We start from the raw sequence: 21,868 nt of genomic DNA, 5'->3' as shown, positions 1-21,868 counted from the left end.
CAGGGCCAATGTCTGTTTTTATGAGGACAATAATCCCGTCAGATCAGGGCCTCGCTGATGACCTCACTTAAGCTCAGTGACTTCCTCAGAGGTTCCAGCTCCAAATACAACCATGTGGGGGGCGCAGGCCTTGACCGTGGATTTTGAAGGGTCACGAACACTCAGCCTGTAGCCCTGAGGTAAAGCTTGGAGGTGAGCGTATCTTAAATTTTGCGAGCACTAGTTGAGGGGTTGGTGTAAATTTGGACAGAGGCTGGCAGCAGTTGCTGTTTGTGGTTGCCATGGGAACCCCTCTGCACTGTCTGGCAGGTTTCTCCCCGCCCCCACCGCACCTGCCCCCAGCTGCGCCCTCAGGCTGCCAGGTTTGATGAGTTTCCCCTCAAACCAAGGCTTTCTCAGGAGTCTCCCCAGCCTCCCCACCTCCCCTGGGAGCCCCTGCGGAGGTTCCTGGAGGAAAAGCCCATGTGAAGGTGTGAATACCCCCGTTCTGCGCCCCCGCGGGGCTCTCCACTCTCAGACGAGCCCACACTTGACCTCCAGCAATTTTTAAATTTTCTGATTCCACTTGCCTGCTTCTGTGCGATTATCTTTTTAAAAGAAGTCAAATCATTCAGAGAACATAAGTGAGCCGTTCTTTTCTTTAGTATCTTTCCTGGATAATCTGGGTGGCCTGAAACTTCAGGAAATCGGGTAGTTTTTCTTGCCGTCAGCAGCATTTGGCTGCAATTGTTTGCTGGGTCCTTCTGGGGGGCCCCTCATGTCTTCCTAGAATGCCCTACTCTCTTGGCCGAGCCACTGTCCACACACAGGGTGCCAGCAGCACCCCAGACGGACCCGGTGCTCAGGGCCTAACCCGGGCCGTTGAGGAAGTCCCGCCCCTAAACGCACAGTGCGTCCGTTCTCTCCACCTGGGTGCTCGCTCACGTCTGTATGTCTCACCACTTTAAAAAGTTGTTATGTAGATTTTAGAGAGAGAGAGGAAGAGAAACATTGATTTGTTGTCCCATTTATTGATGCACTCATTGATTGCTGCTTGCGTGCACCCTGACCCAGGATCGAACCTGCGACCATGGCGCACGGGGATGCTGCTCTAACCCACCCCGCTTCCAGGCAGGGCAGATGCTTGCCTTTAAAATCACCTGCAGCATTAGCGGGAGAAGCACGTCCTGGGGGAGAACGGAGGAGCCCTGGGACTTGGATACGTGAACTGCATTTCTCATTTCCTCTCTGTCAAGCTCCCCAAGGGGCCCGCAAACAAGCGTGGAGCCCGGCTCTCCCGGGAACTGGCGTTGCCAGCTCTTCCTCTGACTTCACTGCAGCTGGTCGCAACCCGCCACCCTGCCCCCCACCCTGCCGACCGGGGTCGCAGAGGGTCTTCAGTGAGGCCCAGTCAGGGAGCAGAAGTATTTGGAAGAGGCTGGGTGGCTGCCCCCCTTCAGCACTCGATCTGGAGTGGCCTCAGTGAACCCCGAGGCCTGGAACCTCTGAAACTTCCGAGCCGCCCCTGCGACAGCCCCTCGCCATTCAGTGGGAATCCCAGGGAAGCCGGGCAGTACCGGACGACGCCAGAGTCAGATCATAGCAAAGAAGGGCCCCGCAGCGAACTGCAGCGCGTCCGCCTTTTTCTAAAGCATTTCACAAACCAGCTGGGGAGAAAAATGCCAACGAACAGCACTGTGGTGTGAATAAACACTTCATCAGGGTCAGCCCCGACTAGGGGTCATTGAGAAAAGGAGTTGTGAGTGCCAAGGATGGATTTTTAAAAGGTTTTGTTTATTTAGAGACATGGGAAGGGAGGGAGAAAGAAAGGGAGAGAAACATCTATGTGAGAAACATCAATTGGTTGCCGTTTGCACGCCCCCTGCTGGGATGTGGCCGGCAACCTAGTCATGTACCGGGATTGGGAATCGAACCTGAGACCTGCTTTGCGAAACGATGCCCAGGTCACTGAGCCACACCAGTCACTGCATGCCGATGATGGATTTCAGGAGGGGAGAGCTTGAGTGAGCTCTGAAATGATAGGAATTCTCCAGGTTTGGGGAGGCGGGAGTACTGCGTGTCAGGTGCGAAGCAGACGTTCAGCGGGGCTGGAAGGCAGGGGCGGGGCTCGACTGAGGCTGCCGTTTGCAGGCGTCTGCAAGTCACTACTGACACCATTCCATCCTGGTGGGCTTTGCATCCTCAGCATGTGGTGGGTGGCTGAAGAGACAGAGAAAAGGAAGGCTGCGGTGCGTGCGGCCCGGTGCGCTGTGGATTGTGCGCGCGCTCCGTTTAGGGTGCTTTCACCGGTGCCTGCTCGCGCCCTCGGTACAAAGGCCTGTTTTGTTCCTTTGCGCTTGGTCCCCAGTAGACGCTCCACATTCGTTCCATCACGGGGAGGAGCCGTTGCTCTTCCCACGGTAGCCTGCAGATGGTGCTGTTCTACCTCCGTGGTTTCCTCCAGGTCTGCAGTTCCCAAGGTGGAACGTTTCCCCACCGGTATCCCGCGAACGTCGAGCGGAAAGACCAGGGCAGGAGTGACTTGGTGTGGCAGAAGCAGCAGTGTCTTTTGGGGACTTCTCCCACTACGTTCTGCCCCCCCCGTGTGACTTCCGGTTTCCATTTGTCCATTTTAGACCCCAAGTGGCATCCGGGGTGTGTGGAGAGACCCTCCAGTCAGGCTCTCAGATAGATGGACGATGGAGCTGGTATTGATCCAGTGCTTTCTTCCCTGGGTGTTTTTGTACATTTATAAAACAAAAAACAGTATAGCCTCGGCTTGGGTGGCTCAGTGCATTGAGTGCCAGCCTGTGAACCAAAGGGTCACAGGTTCAATTCCCTGTCAGGGCACATGCCTGGGTTGCTGGCCAGGCCCCCAGTAGGGAGCATGGGAAAGGCAACCACACATTGATGTTTCTCTCTCCCTCTCTTCTCCCCTCCCTCCCCTGCTCTCTCAAAATAAATAAATAAATCTTTACACACACACACACACACACACACACACACACACACACACGGTACATTTGCTGCATGAAGTAGGCAATGAAAAAGGATCAACCTTTCCCTGTTGCTCCCAAAACTCCATGCAAACCCTGCAGACACCCTGGCAGTGGTTCCGCCCTCTCCCTCTGTCTGCTCTGCAAACCACCTGTTTTTGTGAGGGTTTTAAAGAAGAGTAGAAAAATTAGCCGATCAGTTGCCTCTAGAACGCACCCCAACTGGGGACTAAACCAGCAACCCAGGTATGTGTTCTGAGCGGGAATCAAACTGGTGGCCTTCCACTTTGTGGGCTGACGCGCCAACCAACTGAGCCACACATCAGGGCTGCCGTGGGACTTCTGAGACCTCACACAGAACATGGATCATTTGGAGATGCGTCTTCCACCATCACTGCTGCTCTGTTCTGGAGGTGCAGTGGCTGGGCTGGCTGCAGTGCAGGACCCACGTCGTGCCCCCCAGGACCCTGCAGCAGAGGTGGGAGTCGGCCCGGAGCAGGGAGAGAAGGCCTCAGCAACGCAGGCTGCTGTGTTGGTGCAAACCCAGGTGCAGGATGCAGGAGCTCAGGGTCCAGATGGAGGGGGTAGCCTCTCGATACATTCCTGACTTCAACGTGGAATTTCTCTCTTAGCTGCTGTCAGAATTCTTAAAAAAAAAAAGATTTTATTTATTTTTAGAGAGAGGGGAAGGGAGGGAGAAAGAAAGGCAGAGAAACATCAGTGTGTGGTTGCCTCTCATGCGCCCCCTACTGGGGACCTGATCTGCAACCCAGGTATGTGCCCTGACTGGGAATTGACCAGGGACCCCTTGGTTCACACTAAGCCACAATCTACCGAGCCACACCAGCAGGGGCTGGCTATGCATTTCTTTGTGCAGCTTCCAAGGAGGGTGTGCATGGGGCAGATGGTGGGGGGACCCTAGGTCTCTGCTTGCTCTGTGATTCACCTTGACGTGTCCCCAGCTGTGAACCTCAGCAGCAGAGCCGACTCCACGCTGCTCCAGGTGGACCTGGCCGGGGCCCTGGTGGCCAGTGGCCCGAGTCGTCCAGGAAGAGAAGATCATGTCGTGGTGGAGGTGACCCAGGCCAATGCTCCAGGCTCCCGGCGGCGGCCACAGCAGGTCATACTTATGTGTTATTTTAATGGAATTGTAAAAACTCACTTCATCTCTTTACAAACCGAGTTTCCTCTAGAACGGATGGGATAGGGAGCCGGGAGGCAGTGAGCTCACTGTCAGGAAAGCCCTCTTCTTTTGCTTGGTCTTTGAAATTCTTTTCCCCCTTCTTTAAGTCAATTACAAAATTCTCACCATTTATGCAAATGAAGCTTGTTTTTAAAAAAAATCTTTATCTGAGGGTGTATTTATTGATTTTACAGAGGTAGGAGGGGAGAGAGAAAGAGAGTGAGAAACATAGAATTGAGAGAGAAACACTGTGCATACTCTGACTGGGGATCAAACCTGCAACCTTGGCGTATTGGGATGACAGTCCAACCAGCTGAGCCACTGGGCCCCGCACTTGTTCACACTTTGAGTAATCCGGTTCCTGGTTTCCATGTCCTTTGTGACTGTGGGCAGCAAGACTGCTGCCCTCCCATGGAAATTCCCTGGCCCCCCACACACATTTCCCCCCCTCTTTCCTGCCAGGCGCAGGGGGGACCAGGGCGGGTGGTGGCTACACTTGGGGCCTCCCTCCCACCTGCCCCAAGTTTGTGAGCCGGTAGCAGTGTTAAGCCAGCGTTTCTTCTGCGCTGCCCCAGAGGGCTCAGAAGACGCTCTTTCTAAAACAAAGGCCTCCCACAATGTGGACATTTCCAGCTCCGCACCGCCTGGACTGTTTCTGGTGGGGAAGTGGGTGTCGGTGAACAGTCCCCCTGAGTCTTCCCTTTCTCCTTATTCCAAACAAACACCTACATTGCAGAGCACTGGGTCCCCGCTGACGTTCAAGTTCAAAGCCTGACCGCAGTTTCCCACTTTGACCTTTCCAGGTCATTCATAACTGGACGGTATTTTTAAGCCCCCGGCAGAGCGAGCGCCTGGTGGTCAGCAGGACCTTTGAGGTTCCGAGCAGGTAGGTCTCACGTGATCCAGGTCTGGACAGTGGGTAGAGAAGGTTGTCCTCTGGGACACGCTCACTTTAAGAATTTTTGCCTGTGTGGCTCTGATTTGGGGGACAAATGGTACCCGGTCAGTTATGTGCTGTGGACGAGATGCTCTTTCTGGGCGGACGGTGAACTCAAAGGATGTGGCAGGGTGTCACGGTCACACCAGTGGGAAATGACAGTGTTCATCCCAGGCCCATTTGAAGCACGTGGTATTTTACGGCTTCTGCATTAATTTCATGATTATCATGAAGCTCTCCTATGGTGAATTCTGGGAAATGTTAGGGTTCTTTCTCTTTTTCTTTCATGAACGCCTCTCCATATTAATTAAGCTGTGCTTTGGCTGTTGTATGTGTTCTCTAGGGCTGCCATGAAATATGCCACAGGCTGGGTGACTTACCCAAGGGAAATTCAAAAACTATTTTATTTATTTTTAGAGAGTGGAGAAGGGAAGGAAACAGAGAAAGAAACTTCAGTGAGTGGTTGCCTCTCGCACGCCCCCTGCTGGGGACCTGGCCTGCAGCCCAGGCATGTGCCATGAGTGGGAGTGGAACTGGCCACCGGTGCCCAGTCCACTGAGCCACACCAGCCAGGACAAGCAAGCACAATTACGCTCTTAAGGCGACAGCACGGTGCCTGTCTTCTGAGGCCCCCTCTCCTCAGAGGGTGGACAGCCATCTTTTCCCTGTGTCCTCACACCGTCGTCCCTCTGGGTGTCTGTGTCCTGATCTCTTCTTCGAAGGACACCTGCCATCCTGGATGGCCACCAAGGGGCCTTGTTTTACTTGCCTCCGTATAAGACCCCATCTCCAAATACTCTGTGCATTCTTTACGACCGAGGGTTCGGAAGTGGACATGGGAGTTCTGCCCTTTAGAACCAGGCTTCAGGTCCGGCATGCCTCGGGCTGTGACGCCTCCTGCGCTCTGGGGCTTGTCCCGCTGCCAGCGACAGCCTGTGTGTGTTCTCAGGCTGCACGTGGCCTTTTTCTATTTGTGAGCCCACAAAGAAGTCAGGTGGTGGTCGGTGAGGAGGACAGGAAGTAGGTGCGCGTTCCTGCGCCCAGTAAGTTGTAGGAGTGGCGCCTGCATTGGCCCTGGGAGGCCGCCTCCCGCATGCCGCACCCCTGTCTCCTGTACGGGGGGGCTCTGCGTCTCGGGGACTGGGGTCGGTAGGGCTCTGGCCAGGGCTGCGGGTGACTTGGTTGGAAGGACACAGAGGGGGAAGCTCCAGTGGTTGCCAAACGTCTGTTCGCCGCATCAGCGCTAAGGTTTTTGCTTCACTCTGCAGAGCAGGCGTTTCCATCAGCATCCGCGCCGAGCTCCAGGGGACCCAGGTGGTCCCGCTGCTGCTGGCACACCAGCACCTCCGCGCCAGCGTGGAGGCCCAAGTGACCACTGCCGCCGTCATCCTCGCCGGCGTCTACGTGCTCATTATATTCGAGGTAAGCTCCGTGCATGTCGACGCTTTGTCTGCAAGTCGGTGTCTTTAACTTGCTGGGTGCGCGGGTGACCTCAGTCCTGCCGCTCCATCGGATGGTGACAGCGTCTTCCCAAGAAGCAGCATTTCTGCCGGCCTTTTAGGTAGAAAACTGGGATTTCTGCTGAACCTCGGCAAGGTGTTTGGCAGGAACCAGCAAAACGTGACCCGAGAACACAGGGCATGTGTGATTTTCTCACTGCTGCTCTGCCGCTCGCATGACGCGCGACCTCGAGGGGACCCGCCCTGAGCCTTTCTGGGGCGCAGGGTGTTCGTCGGTAAGGTGGCACGTTGCGATCTGCTGCTCCCGCTAACGGGACTCGGAGGCCCGCGGCCGTGCGCACTCTACCAGCGCCACGTCCTGTAAACCGGGTGTTTCTGGGAAACCCCGTGGCTCTCCCTCCCACAGCACGCGGCGGAGCCGGGTCAGTGCCTGGGTCAGAGTGGGACCCATCGCTGGGGTCATCACAAATCCAGATTCACGGGGACACTTTGCATGTCAGCTCCCGAAAGTCAGGCCTAAGAGTCAGTCTCTGGTGACTGGGAAAGGTGTTTCTGAGGCGAGCTTGGGATCAGACCACAAAGGGTGCCTCCAAGGAGACAGCCGGTGGGAGGAACGTTCTAGAATGTGGTCAGGAAGGTTCCGGAAGTCTGCCTGGTGAGGAATGTCGGCTCCAGGGAGTGGAGCCCTCGAGTGTCCAGCGAGGTCCGCCGGCTGGATCAGTTGTTACATCTGTGTCTCTATTAATCTAGGGCAGGGCTGTTCCCATCAGCCCTGTTTTGTTTTTGTTTCGGGGACCCCATGCCCACCCCTGTGCTCTGTGACTTTCTAGAAGGATTCGGGCTCAGAATCAGCACCGGGAGCTGTGGTTTATTACCAAAGGTTCCTTAGGCTGAGTCTGGGAGAATCAGGAAAGGGCTCCTCTTGCCTGGGATTTTTGCTGGGGACTTGTCACCTATGCCCCCTCACCCCACCAAAGCCCCAACTTTCGGAAGGGAAGTAGGAGTTTACTCTGAAGCACAGAGCAGCCCAGGCTTGTGTACAGCAGAGAGCTGCGCACCTGGCCCACAGGCCAGTTTCTCCCTTGGTAACTTTGGGAACATTCCAGGAGCTGAGCACCCAGCCGCCAGGCAATAGCCAGCCCTGTAGTGGGTGGGCTCTTCCCCAGGCCACCCGCTGAGGCCGCCTGCTGAGGCCACCAGCGGCCCACTGGGCTGGGCTGTGCCACGGCGCCATCTGGTGGACACCCTGTTTTATTGTTCTTAGGAGATTCTGCACCCGGGGTTGGGTTGATGATCCTCGCCCAGTGAATTTGTTACTCTATTATTCCCTCTTTTTCTTACAGACTGCAATTTAGCTCTGAAGCCTTAGGTACAATTTTGGGGTCCACTTACTCCACCAGTGTGCTGGGAGTTCGAGCTGGGTCAGGAGGAAGAGTGTGGTGTCTGAAGTCCCCAGTCAGGGATGCTGAGATTTCTCAGTGACCAGAGGTGGGGCAGCCCCGCGAGAGTCTACAGCGAAGCTCCCGGTAGCTCTGCGTTGTCTGGAGATCCACTAGGGACCACGACCTGACCCAGTTACTTCATTCACGTTTCAATAACGTTTTTGATTCTGTCATTGCACCTGCACCTACAAATTAATCATTCTGCATCGGAGAATTTTCTGCCTTATTCTGCTCATGTGAAGCATAGTGTATGTGAGAAACACAAGATAGATTAGTTTTCTTTAATTATTGATTTTATGGTAATGAATTATTGCCTTGGCAACTTGCAGCTGCGTTCATTGAGTTTATTTTGTGACTCCCTCCTGATTTTCTGAATAGCATTTTGTATGGGGGCATTTAATAAATTCAGTGTGCTTTAATCACTTACAGTCACTAGCAATTAAAAAAAATATGGTCCAATGCCCATTTTGAAAAGACTTCTCTGCTATTTGAGGCTTCGTACATCTTTTTTTTTGTATAGTTTTGCAGCCTTTAAAAATTACATAATTTGTAAATATTTATTCATTTTTCATTAACTAATGGTTGTTATTAATAGTCATTCAAGGGGAGAAAAAAAAAAACACCTTTCCTTCTTCCCAATAACCATCCCGAGGTTATAAAAGTCCTGTAAGGAAACCAGCTCAGCATGGCTTCTATTTTGGCAGGAACCAAGCGGACAGGGTTGGAAGGACTGCATCATCGAGGTTGGCTCATTTTAGAGGCCCTGGGGGTCGGGCATGCCCGCCGCTGCTCCATCTTACAGTGCACTCGCTGCATCAGCTATTTAAAAAAACCCTTTTGTTTTGAGATAATCACAGACTCACTGGAGGTTGCACGGAAATGTACAGGGAAGTCCCTGCACCTTCACCAGCTTCCCTCCAGGTTAAGGTTCCACAGCTGTGGTTGGGTATCACAGAACTAATGCGGGTGCCGCGCGCGGAGCTTAGTCAGATGTGAGTGGTTATACACTCGCTCATTCGGAGATCATGTGTGGGGCGGGTGGCTCTGCATGTAGCCTGCGTCCTCTCCGCCGGCGCCAGGGGGACGGATACTCACCCGCCCTGTCCCCGCCAGCCCCTGGGACCGCCGGGGACAGCAACGCTCCCCCCAACCCTCCCCGTCCCCCAAGGCCTGGCAACTGCTGATTTGTTCTTCTCTGTGATTATGATGTTCCACCGAAGGTTTGTAAGACAATAATGTGGCGTGTAGCCTTTGAAACTGGCTTCTTTTTTTTTTCCTCACTCAGCATGATTTCCTTGAGGTTCATCCAACGTGTTGCCTATAGCAGTAGTTTGTGTGTGAGGGGGCGCGGCTCTATGCAAGTATTTATGTAATTACTTTTAATTCTCACCTGAGAATATGTTTATTGATTTTAGAGAGACAAAAGGGAAGAGGGGGGAGAAAGAGAGAAAGATGTGAGAGAGAAACATAGATCGGTTGCCTCCCATATGTGCCCAGATTGGGGATCAAACCCACAAGCCAGGTATGTGCCCTGACCAGGAATCGAACCCACAACCTCTTGGCTTTTGGGACAACACTCCAACTCACTGAGGCACCCAGCTAGGGTTCTGTGAAACTTTTAAGGGAGGTGGGGAGCACGAGGGGGGGGTGGGCTGGGAGTAAAATACAGAAAACTGTACTTGAAAAATAATTTTTTAAAAAAGAAAAATTTAAATGTATGTATATTATATTTATGTATATAATATATATTTTATATTCATGTAAATTTACACATATTTATATAAATAAATAAACAAATATATATTTATATAAATACATAAGATATAAGATATTATATACTATTATATACTATTATATATTTATACATATATATATTTACAAGTAAATGACATTCCATGGTAAGATAGACTATTTTTTTAAGCATTCATTCTTTGAAGGGTTAAAAAAAATTTTTTAAGTGTTCGGCTACTACAAATAAAATTGTTTTGAACATTTAGACATTTGTAATGTTTTATTTAATGTTGAGTTTTAAATGTTCTTTTTATATTCCAGATATAAGGGCTTGTTGGATATATAATTTGCAAATATTGTCTCTCAGTTCAGTTTATAAAATTGCCCTTTATAGGTTGTCTTTTGTTGTCAGGTTTTAAAACTTTTTTCTTAGACCTAGAGCCTAAAGATTTTTTCTATGTTCTTTCCTAGTTTTTATTGTTTCATTTTTTACACTTAAGTTCATGATCCACTTTGAGTTAGTTTGTGTTTAGGATGTGGCATTTAGGAATAGATTCATTTTTTGCTTTCACTCCCTTTTTTAAAAAAAGATTCTATTTGTTTATTTTTAGAGAGAGGGGAAGGAAGGGAGGAAGAGAAGCAGAGAAACATCAATGTGTGGTTGCCTCTGGTGCGCCCCCTACTGGGGACCTGACCTGCAATCCAGGCATGTGCCCTGACTGAGTGTCCAACCAGTGACCCTTTGGTTTGCAGGCGGGCACTCAATCCACTGAGCCACACCAGCCAGGGCACTTCCACTCCTTTCTTAAAAATTAATTGGGCATACTGGCTGGTATAGCTCAGTGGATTGAGCGCGGGCCTGCGAACCAGACAATTACGGTTCGATTCCCAGTCAGGGCACATACTGGGGTTGCAGGCTGGTTCCCTGCAGGCCAGTTCCCAGCAGGGGATGCATGAAAGGCAACCATACATTGATGTTTCTCTCCCTCTCTCCTTCCCTTCCCCTCTAAAGATAAAGAAATAAAATCTTTAAAAAAAATTAATTGGGCATATTTGGGTGGACATGCTTCTGTCCTATTCCACTGATCTGTGCGTCCATTCTTCTTTCTTCATTACTGTAGATATGTAAGTCTTGATATTGGGAAGAGTGATTTCTCCCAAAAATGTTTTCATCATTGTTTTGGCTCATCTGTCGCCTTTCCCTTTCTATACAGATTCTAGAATGGCCCTCCAGGCCATGGACATGGTATGTCTCTCCATTGTCCAGGTCTTCTTTGATTCCTTTTTCCACTTTTTATCACACAGATAATGTACACATTTTTATTTTATACCTAAGTATTTTTTTTTTTTTACTTTGGAGCAATTACATCTGGTATTGTGTTTTCGTTTTGGTTTCCCTGATTTTATTGTCAGTATGTATGTAAAATTCATGTAAGATTGTATTACTTTATTGTTAGTAACAGTGATATCAATAATAATATTTTTACTTATGACTTCCTGAAGTTTATTTTTTGGTAGATTCTGTGGGATTTTCTGTTTACAATCATGTCACTTGCAATAGATTTTGTTCTTTCTTTTCAAATTTGTGTGGCTTTAATTTTCTTTTTCTGCTTTATTGCAGTGGCTAATGTAAGAGTGATGAGAGTGGGCATCCTTGCTTCTTCTTTTGTTTGTTTATTTATTTTTAGAGAGAGGGGAAGGGAGGGAGAAAGAGAGGGAGAGAAACATCAATGTGTGGTTGCCTCTCATGTGGCTCCCACTGGGGACCTGGCCTGCAACCCAGGCATGTGCCCTGACCGGGAATTGAACCAGCAACCCTTTGGTTCGCAGGCTACTGCTTAATCCATTGAGCTATACCAGCCAGGGTTTATTCTTGATCTTAAAGGGGAAACATTCAGTCTTGCACCATTAGGTGTGATGTCAGCTGTAGGATTTGGGATGGAGGAAATTCCTTTCTTTTCCTTGGGTACTGAGAGTTTTTACTCACGTGGGTGTTGAATTTTGTCAGTGACTTTTTGTGTCAGTTGATTTTCTTCATGAGCTGTTTCACATGGTGGATTACATCGATTTATTTTAGAATGTTGGATCACCTTTACACACCTGGAGCAAACCTCTCTTTTCTGATGTGTTTATTACTATAATTTTCTCTCTCAGCACTTCTTCAGGTGCATCCTACAGATTTTGATGTGCTGTGTTGTGAGTTTTATTTAGTTCTCTCTATTTTTAAAATGTCCTTTGAGACTTCCTCTTTGATTCACACATTATTTAGATGTGTGCTCTGTAATTTCCAAATGTTTAAAGATTTTCCTATTGTCTTTCTGTTACTGAATTATACAGTTGGTCCCTGACTTATGATGGTTTGACTTGTGATTTTTTTTTTTGATTGTTCAATGGTGTGGAAGTGAAGCTGTGATGTGCAGTAGGTTAAATGCATTGTCAACTCGAAATATTTGGACATATTTGGAATGTAATACATATAACCTCTGTGTTAGTTGAGGAGCAACTATAGTTTGATTTGACTATGATCAGAGAGCTTACTCTTCATGGCTTTAATGCTTTAAATTTGTTGAAATTGTTCTGCCCCAGATTTATGATTTATCTTGGTGAAAATTCCAAGCGCTTAAACTATTACATTTTTTCTTCTGTTTATAACCCTAGCATAACTTGCAAATAGAAATCCTATGTAATTAGTCCAGACAACAACCCGTGAGATCCAAGACCACCTTCACTGTGTCTGTGATTTGATACAGAAGGAGGGTGTTGCAGACGTGTGGGGAGGACGGTATATTCGCCCTGAGTTTCTGTAACTTCCGGTGCTTCCAGAATCCCCTCCAGACGCCCCGACCCAGGAGGGCCCACGTTATGAGAGAGGGCTGGGTGCCAGCCCTGTGGGATTTCCAGAGACGGGTCATTATCACAACATCGCCAGCATCTATTCCAGGGGCAGACTTGCCTTAGGGAAGGACTTGGAAATTGTCCTACTGTAGCCAGTGAAAGTGGGCTCTTTTGCAGTGTTGAGAGGAAATAATTTCAAACGACACACGTGTGGAGAAGTTTAAAGGTAGTGGCAAGATTTTACTGGGTTTGAAGGAATGAATACACCTTTGGGACGTAGAGGGTGGGCAGGCTGCCCCTGGACTCCTGATAATCCTCAATGTATTTTTCTTGGTTCTTGGTTCTTGGTAACCAGCAAGGTGCCATTCAGACCATCTAAACCAATTCACCATTATTCCTGGGCCTGAGTTGGGCCCTCCCCTTGACCAATCCCTTTTCTGGACCTGCCAGGGTTCCACGTTCCCAATCCAATTGGATCCTTTTCCCAGGCTGGGCTCTGCCCCTTTTTGTCCTCACCCTGGCTCTCTGCGCATGTCCAAAAGTAGAAGTACCTCTTTCTGTGCTATCTTGTCTCCTACTGCGCATGTCCAAAAGTTCTGTTCTAGCATCTGATTTAAGCTGCTCACGTTTTCCCTCCTCCTTCCTTAGATAATCCGACCTGGGCTGGCAGCGCCCTGGGGAGGCTTTCCTGTCTGTTAGGAGGGTTTTGTCTCCTCTGCGGCCGGGCTCCTGCAGTGTGTGAATGAGTCTGTAAATGCTACAGCTTTCTATTAAGCTTTATAGAATGTTGTCCTAATATCTGATTAAGCTCCCCAGTGTATTAGGCTTAATATTTGATTCTGCTCCCTAGTTTATTAAGCTCAATGTCTGATTCCCTTTGTTCCCCCTCTTTATTAATAACTAGCCCCCTACCTATGCTAACACTACATCTTAGGGCAGAGCTGTTTTCTCAGAGCCGGTGGTCTCTTGACTCTGCAGGAATGCACCCTCAGTCGGCACCTGACTCGAGGGAGTGAGTCTTGGGCAGCCTGCAGACCCTCCTACTTGCCTTCCTTCTCTGCTTCTGCTTCGAGACATGGCAGACAGCCTGGTCCCTCTTGTCCTGCTCTGCTGTTGGCGTGTCACACTGAAATGACAAGGCGTGACGTGGAAGTGTCACTTCTGACCTTCTGGCACGCCCCCTCATTCTCTCACTTCTGCCAGCTGTGGGCAGTGTTGACTTCCAGTGCCTCAGCCAGCTCCTGGCACAGAATAAATGCTCAGGAAATATCACCCGACCAAAACGTTTCCAGAGCATCTCCAGAGATTGAGCAGGTGTCAAGGTCCCCATCTTGTCTGACTGGCTCTTGGGAGTGGTGACCCTGTCTGCCTCTAACCCAACCGAGTAGGACGGGCAGCAGCCAATGCTCCCTTTGGCCTTGGCTCGATGGAATGAGGCCATTCAGGAAATTCCTTGCTTATTTAAACTCCTGGTTCTACAGATAATCCTGACTGCCATTTTCTTACCTGAGGATTTGGGTCGGATTTCTCATCCTTGTAAAGTAGTGTCCCTGAAACTGGACCAGGCCCTGAGCGGGGCTGCCTGGGGCCAGCTGTAGTGTGTGGGTTCTTGACTTCATGCAAGAAAGATTTCACAACACGACTAGTCCAGGTGACTGTGAGGGTCCGTTTATTGGGGACAGTGACACAGGGAGGGGCTTAGCATGGAAGAAACATCGGGAGAGCCCAGGCTGGGCTGCCTTTGCTCCCTGGGAAGTCAAAAAAGAGGGGGTCTTGGGGACAGGTTCAGGGGCCCTGGTTGCAAGTCCAGTGGGGACCCTCAGAGTTTAGGAGATTCACCCTCCTGTGGGGGAAGAAGATCAGGGAGAGAAAGGCACAGGCACGCTTCTGGCAGGGGGAGCGGGCCCTGGACCCTTTGACTTGAGGCTTTTCTCTCTGTCTTGCAGGCAGGAATCTTACGGGAGGGTTCAGCAGAACACTCATCAGTACCCAGGGGTGTCCCTTCAGGGTGGTGGTCTCCACTGATTGGGCAGGGACAGGGCAGGGGGTCCTCAGTCACTGCAGCTGGTCCTGGGGTCGCCCACCTGGCTTTGCTGCTTTTCTGGGCCTGGAGCTGAAACACAACTGAGGCCCTGATGTCGTCTCCGGGGAGGTGACCTTCGGCATCTGGCTGTAGATTGCTCAGCCAGTTTGTTCAGCGACCCGCCTCAGTTTCCCTGTTCCACTTGTCCTGGCTTACTGGTCTGTCTCAGTAGCTCTCGTTAAAATCCCCCAAAAGCACAAGATTGGGATGACCTTCCTAATTCTTGAAATTTGCATCTCTAAGGGATGCAATGTGGCATTTTCACAATTCCATTATCATAGTGGAAGCTTCTAGGCCCTCATGCCATAATAAATCACGTTAAAGTGCTCTGACACAGTGTTAGTGAAAAAATTTTCATGACATAAAGGAAATAATGTGTTCCCCCCACGTGCCCTCCCATGAACCCCCAGAACTATGGTTTAAGGCTGGCCACAGCGGGCTCCTTTCAGCCAGAAACACTAGGCTTTTTCATCCCTTTTGTTCACATTATCTAACCGAAGCTAGACAAGGCAGGCTTCGTCTGAGATCAGGTCCCTTTACTCCAGGTTCTTCCATGTACAATTGAGGAGCTCTTAGCATTTGGTTTCAAAATTAACTGTGAAATGAAATCCAAGAGTGATAACGGACAACACCTGGAGTCTCCCAAGGGAACTCACCTTGATTTCCGGGAACCGGAAGTGCATTTGTGAAGAGGGGAGATGCTGTATTTTAGGGTGTGATGCCCGCGCCCCTGTGCTGCTTTCCCCCCGCAGACCTCTGAGTTAGGTCTTCCCGATTTCTGTCGTTATCTTTTGCAAGGATGACATTTTTTAAAAAAGGTTTTATTTATTTACTTATTTGTAGAGAGAGGGGAGAAAAGGGAGAAAGAGAGGAAGAGAAACATCAATGTGTGGTTGCCTCTTGTGCGCCTCCTACCAGGGACCTGGCCTGCAACCCAGGCATGTGCCCTGACTGGGAATCGAACAGGTGACCCTTTGGTTCATAGGCCTGCACTCAATCCACTGAGCCACACCAGCTGGGGCTCTGCTATTATCTCATGACATAAACTTTCTTTCCCTTTCTCTTGCTCTTCCGGAACCTCAATTATTTTAATATTTGAATGTCTGGTGGAGTTCCATAAGTCACTTAGGCTTTTCACTCTTTTTCATGGTTTCATCTTCGTTCTTCTCTTGTTATTTCAAAGTTCTGTCCTCCGGGTCCCGTATTTTATCTTCCATTTGGTCTGCTCTGTTGCTGATGCTCTTTGTTGCATCCTTCATTTATTAAATTCTTCAGTTCTAGAATTTCGGTTTGGTTCTTTTTAATGATTTCTCTCCATTTGTTTATTTCTTATTTTGTTCATGTGCTGTTTTCCTGGGAATATCTTTCTTCTGTTTTCTTGTAGCTCATGGAGTTTCCTCCTTATAGCTATTTTGAATTCTTTAAAAAAAACATTTTATTTGTGGAGAGTGGGCAGGGAGGGAGGGAGAGGAAGAGATACATTAATTGGTACCTTCTTGTTCACTCCCTGACTGGGAACCAAACCCGCAACCTGGGCACGTGCCCTGATTGGGAATCCAACCAGCAACCTTTCACTTTGCTGGATGACGCCTAACCCGCTGAGCCACACCAGTCAGGGCTATTTTGAATTCTTTATCAGCTACATTGGAAATTCTGTGCCTTTGAGTTTGGTTATTGGGGACTTGTTATCTTTTGGCGATGACACATTCCCTTGGTTCTTCATGGTCCTCGTAATTTCGAGTTGCTGCTTTTGCATTTGAAGCAGCCGACCCCTCCTCCGATCTTTACTGGTTGTATTCAGGTGGGATGTACCGTTCGAAGGTCCCGCTGTACCTGAGGCTTCTCCCCGCCTGTGTGGACACTCCTGCTCCACACCTCCTGCTCCCTCTTGTGGCAGAATGCTCAAACTTTTGTGTCTTCTCTGGTTCGTGAGACTGACCAGGCAGGCCGCGGGGAACCTCTCCTGTTTCCAAGAAGGTGGCACTACAGCTCATCCGCTGCCCACAAGCCTGGTCTGTTTTTCTGATAGCTCCGTGTACTGGTCTTGCAGGTAAGAGGAGCTGGAGACAGAGTCGGGGAGGGTTGGGTTTAGCACCAGGAGTGTAGGGGGTGCTGCGAGCCTGGTGGGGGCATCCTTGGGTGAGTTTCTGCTAGAGGTTCTTGCTCAGACCTTTTGCTAACAGCATTCCTTTGATGTCTTTTTTAAAAATCCTCACTTTCATTGCTTTATCTTATTCTCTTTAATTAATTAATTAATTAATTAATTAGGTGTTTTTTAGAGAAAGAGGACAGGAGGGAGAAAGAGAGGGAGAGAAACCTCACTGTGTGGTTGCCTCTTGCACGCCCCCTACTGGGGACCCGGCCCACAACCCAGGCACGTGTCCTGACTGGGAATTGAACGGTGATCCTTCGGTCTGCATGTCGGAACTCAATCCACTGAGCCACATCAGCCAGGGCTGGATCTTAAATTTTATGAAAAGATTTCAGAGCTTCCTTCAAGTTACTCTGAGCCGAGTAACCTACCTGTGGCCTCTACTAAGTAACAGAATCCAGAGTCCTCTCTGTGGCTGAAATTCCGTAGCCCCGTCCGATCTCTATCTAGCTTGAGGGGAGATTTTTAATAAGGGAAGAGTTGGGAATAGTGAGCGAGGGAAGCCCAGCCCTCGTTCACCTGATACTGTTTCCATCAGAAGAGAAGATAAAAGGAGGCCCTGCTTACAGAGGCCCACGGTGTCCCCGACTCATTTATCTGTCACCATTCTGAGGGTTGACTGGACTCCGGTGGGTGACTCTCCCTGGGGTGAGAGAGATGCCATTTGTGCCAGTGGCGTGCTGGTACCTCCTCTTGGGAAGGCTGGGCTTCCACGTTTCCCTCTGGTCTATGGGCGTCTGCCCAAGTCTGTGTTGTGCAGGTTTTCCCAGACCTCGGCAGGTGTGCTCGCTCCCACTGGTTCCGTGGCTTGCACTGAGGTCTGTGTGCTGGTTACTGATGCCCAGGTGGGTGCGACCCTGGGCCACGGGGCAGGGTGCTGGACCCCCTCCCCTGCAGAGGGGGCCTCCTCAGCCATCACAAAGAGGGACAAAAGGAGGGATGCGTGAGCTGCCTGACGAATGTTACTCCTGGGGCGACTTGGTTAATGGGAGGATCCATGAAGAGCTGGGGACACACGAGGAGAAAGAAGGAGGCACAGAATATTTACAGGCCCACGGGACTCCCGTGGCCCGGGCCTCCGCTTCCTGGGGCTCCCATTCCTGCCCATGCAATGCAGTGGCAGTGACGCCGTCCCTGTGCCACGGCCCGTGTGCCCTGGGCTCTGTGCACGGGGTGGGAGCCGGAATAAACCTCCGGGAACCTTTGCTGTGTCATCGTGGGACGCATCTGGCGGGAAAGGCTGCCCTCGGAGGGCGGTGCCCGTGCTTGCTGAGCCCGTTCAATTGCAGCGCACCAGGCGCCGGGACTGGGAGGCTGCGGATCCGGGCAGAGCAGCGCCCTGTGCACGTGTCTGTGCCTGACCCTGTAGCCCTTTCAAAAGCCTAAACTAGAGAGGCAGGCACTGGTATAAGAAGTGGTTCATTCAACAGCCAGCAGCCCAAGGAGACGGGGAACTTGCATTCCAAAGCCCATCTGCCCTCAGTGCACGCAGGGGCTTCTGGGAGGGCAGGGAGGGAAAGCAGAACAAAGGGATCGGGGAGGGGATGAAAAGGTCTCCACGTGCTGACGCAGTCCATTCCGATAAAGACATCAAAACTGGGCAAACTGTGGTCTGGTGTGTGTCGTCCTGGTTGAAGGTCAGCAAATCTCCTGGACCCGGGATGCCTTAAGGTCAAAGTCCGTATCTTTGGGAGTTAGTCCTAAGGATTCATATACAAACATGCTGTTTATCTACAAGCTGCGCACGAGTCAGAGTCAGCACTTACAGAAAGGAGGTGAAAAGAATGCTGGGGTGGGTTACCTGACCACACTCAACGGGGTGGCTGGGAGGTGGCCTCAGACAGTCCCCGACGCTGAAGCCCCACGTTCCTAAACCCCCAGGAGAGCGTACACGTGGTCAGTTTGGGGTCTTGAATTCACACCCCCTGCATGTGAAGGCACTCCACACGCCCGCCCTGTGTTGCTTCAAGTCCAAGGCCTGGTTTTCTAGTTCTTCGCCTCTGCTCTGGTGTGGCAGGGAGGACACAGGAGCTGCCATTGTCCATCCGTGGTGCTACTCTCTGCGTTCCATCCCCGTCACCCACAAAACTGAGAGAACACATTGGTTTACTGCGGCAGATTGGATGCGGCTGTTTCCAGAGGTGCCACCCGGCTATTGATGTCCTGGTGTGGGACCTGGGCCTGCTGCTACTTTCCTGGACTGTGTCCTGTGTGACCACTGGGTGTGCCATGGCCCATGGGGCCAGGCCAGGCCCTGACAGTGTGTCTGCCCTGATATTACTAGTCGTTGCATTCCTGGCCAGGTGGGTCCCCTTCCCAGAGAGTCAGGTGTGGTTGTGTCCTGTGCCCTGGCTGTGGGGACATGAGCCGAGCCACTCCCCCTCCTCTCCTCAGTGGTGGCTTGTGTGTGAGGCAGCTGGGTCTCTGAGGGACCTTGGTGAGCAGAGGACCGCTGGTCGCATGGGTGCGGCTGGGCCATGAGCCAGGAGGCCCCCTCCCCCGCTGCGCCGGGTCCCTCAGGACTGGAGGGAACACGGTGTCTCAGCCAGCCGGGTCCCGCCTCGGGGGGTGCTGGCTGCTGCCAGGTCTCACATACTGGAAGGAGTTTCCAGCACCTGCCACTGTTCCCATGTCTCCTCCAAGGCCACACTGCCTGCTCCGCGACTGTCCACGTGAACCATCTCCCTTGGCTGCACAGGGCCATTTGCCTGAGAAACGCTAGGAGGGATGGATGGAGTCCACCTACTGTGGCCAGTTCCTCACTGCTGAAGCCCCTCAGCGCGCGGTGGCTGCTGCGCCATTTTTCAATGAAAATAAAGATGTTGCGCTGAAAGCTCTTTATATTTAAGCAGAATTAATCTCAACTTTCCAAACTCAGGAAGCTCCTGCCTTGGGATTTTGAAACAAGAAGGGTCCCTAAGTCATCTGACTTGGACCCCACATATTCTTTTTATTAAAAGAAATTTTGTGTTATTATTATTTCAGTCTTCACCTGAGGATTTGTTTATTGATTTTTGAGAGAAAGGAAGAGAGAGACAGAGATATTGATGTGAGAAACATTGATCGATTTCCTCCCATGAGCCCCTGGACTGGGAATGGAACCCGCGACCTGGGCATGTGCCCCGACCAGGACGACACTCCAACCAGCTGAGCCACCTGTCCAGGGCTCATCTATTATTTTTAAAAAATTGGTTTTTTTTTAATGTTTCTTCCTTTAAACTGTGAGTTATATGCTGAACGGGATCCTGAGTTCTGTCCCGATTTAAGTTTAGTGGTGACCTGAAGGGGAACAGCAATGCCTTTTTTAATTTAAGTTTTTATTTGGAGACACTGGCACACGCACACGGAGCTGTCAGACACACAGACGCACCCCGCAGGCTTTACCCAGCTTCCCCCACCCAGTGGTAGAACCGAAGTCGACTCTTACAGCCACAGCCTCGGGGTAGAACAGTCCCGCCCCCCCAGGGCGCTTTTATGCCGACGCCCCTCCCCTTCCTTCCCGCAATGCCCCTCCCACAGACAGGCACTGATCCGCCCCAGCCGTTCCATCATTTGGCCATTTCAAGAACGGTATCCATTCTAAATGAAAGTTTTGCTGGATAGAGCAATCTTGGTTGTAGGTCTCTGTCTTTCATGACTTGGAATACCTCTTTCCAGCCCCTTCTTGCCTGTAAGGTCTCTTTTGAGAAATCTGCTGACAGTCTGATGGGGACTCCTTTGTAGGTGACTGTCCCCTTATCTCTTGAAAAACATGAACAGTGAAAGGACAGCAAACGCACAGTTATTAACAACCACACCTAAAACAAAAACAAACTAAAAGGGACAGCTAGATCAGGAGTGGAAACATAGAAACGAAGATCTCAAGGAGGGTTAGCAACAGGGGAGTGGGAGAAGGAGATGGGGGGAGAAGGTACAGAAAATAAGTAGCATAGGCGGTAGATAGAAAATAGATGGGGGGGCAAGAATAGTATGGGAAGTACAGAATCCAAAGATTGAGACACGTGGTCATAAACTAAAGGGGGGAATGGTGGGGGAGGGGGTGTGTAGGGTGGAGGGGAATGGAGGGGGGAATAGAACAACTGTAACAGCATAATCAATAAAAATAAATAAATTTTTAAAAAAAAGAACGGTATCCAAACGGAATTGTGCCCCAGGTGACATTTTGGAACTGGCTTTTCTCCCCACTCAGGGTGCGTCTCTGGGGAGTCTCCCAGGGTGTCGCGTGAGGCAGTGGCGTGTGCGACCCAGGGTGTCACTGAGGCATATTACAGTTTCAAGAGTTTTCTTGAGCAAAAATTGATTTGACTCTGACAGCAACAAACCAGAAGTGGTGATCCGTGGACCGGAGCGCAGGGAAAGGCTTTTACAGGGAAAAGGCGGAAGCAAAGCACGGATGTGACTTGATTGGCTGTGGCTTAGCATTTGCTTGCTGGGGAGGGGGGGAAACCTAGTCGGCTGTTTGTGATTGGTTGTCCTCTGGGTTTGATTTCTCTCTTTCTCTCCCCCTTTTTTTTTTTTTTACTGTTGACATTGTTATAGATGCCCCCATTCATCCCACCTTTGCCCACCTCCACCCAGATTCCACCCCCCTGATTTCAGTTTCTTACCCTTGAGCAATGAAAGGCTTAGATTTTGGCTTGCTTATGTGTGCTGCTAAGGCATTGGAACCACCTTGGTTCAATAGCCTTCTCGTTTAATTAAACAGGACGTGCCCTGGTGGGTGTGGCTCAGTTGGTTGCAGTGTCGTCCCATAAAGATTGCGGTTCAATTCCCAGTCAGGGCACTTCCTTGGTTGGGCTGTGTCCTGGAGGCAGCTGATCCATGTTTCTCTCTCACATCAGTGTTTCTCTCCCCTCCTGGCTCCCTCCCTTCCCCTCTCTCTAAAATCAATAAACGTGTTTGGGTGAGAATATAAAAATTTTAACAGAACACATAGTTTCATTTCTCTTGGGTAGATTTCCAGAAGTGAAATTGCTGGCTTCTGCGGTAAATTTATTTACCCTTTTAAGAAACCGTCAAACTATTTTCCACGATAGCGGCGCTGTTTTACGTGCCCACCAGCAATGCTCG

General features: G+C 50.3%; 1 protein-coding gene across 2 annotated transcripts in view; it reads left to right on the top strand.

Annotated features, from left to right (window-relative positions):
* OCA2 (OCA2 melanosomal transmembrane protein) overlaps positions 1–21,868 on the top strand; it is a 156,465-nt gene that overhangs the window by 34,414 nt on the left and 100,183 nt on the right. For both annotated transcript variants that reach the window (XM_037132735.2, XM_053658817.1), the window contains exons 7-9: positions 3,938–4,095; positions 4,962–5,044; positions 6,364–6,517. In XM_037132735.2, coding sequence (XP_036988630.2) covers positions 3,938–4,095; positions 4,962–5,044; positions 6,364–6,517 — 395 coding nt within the window. The remainder of the gene's footprint in view (positions 1–3,937; positions 4,096–4,961; positions 5,045–6,363; positions 6,518–21,868) is intronic.

This window comes from Artibeus jamaicensis, unplaced genomic scaffold (genome assembly GCF_021234435.1).
Source record: "Artibeus jamaicensis isolate MK-2021 breed Jamaican fruit bat unplaced genomic scaffold, CSHL_Jam_final scaffold_612, whole genome shotgun sequence".
Classification (NCBI taxonomy): Eukaryota; Metazoa; Chordata; class Mammalia; order Chiroptera; family Phyllostomidae; genus Artibeus; species Artibeus jamaicensis.
This window is presented reverse-complemented; position numbering and strand designations above follow the sequence as displayed.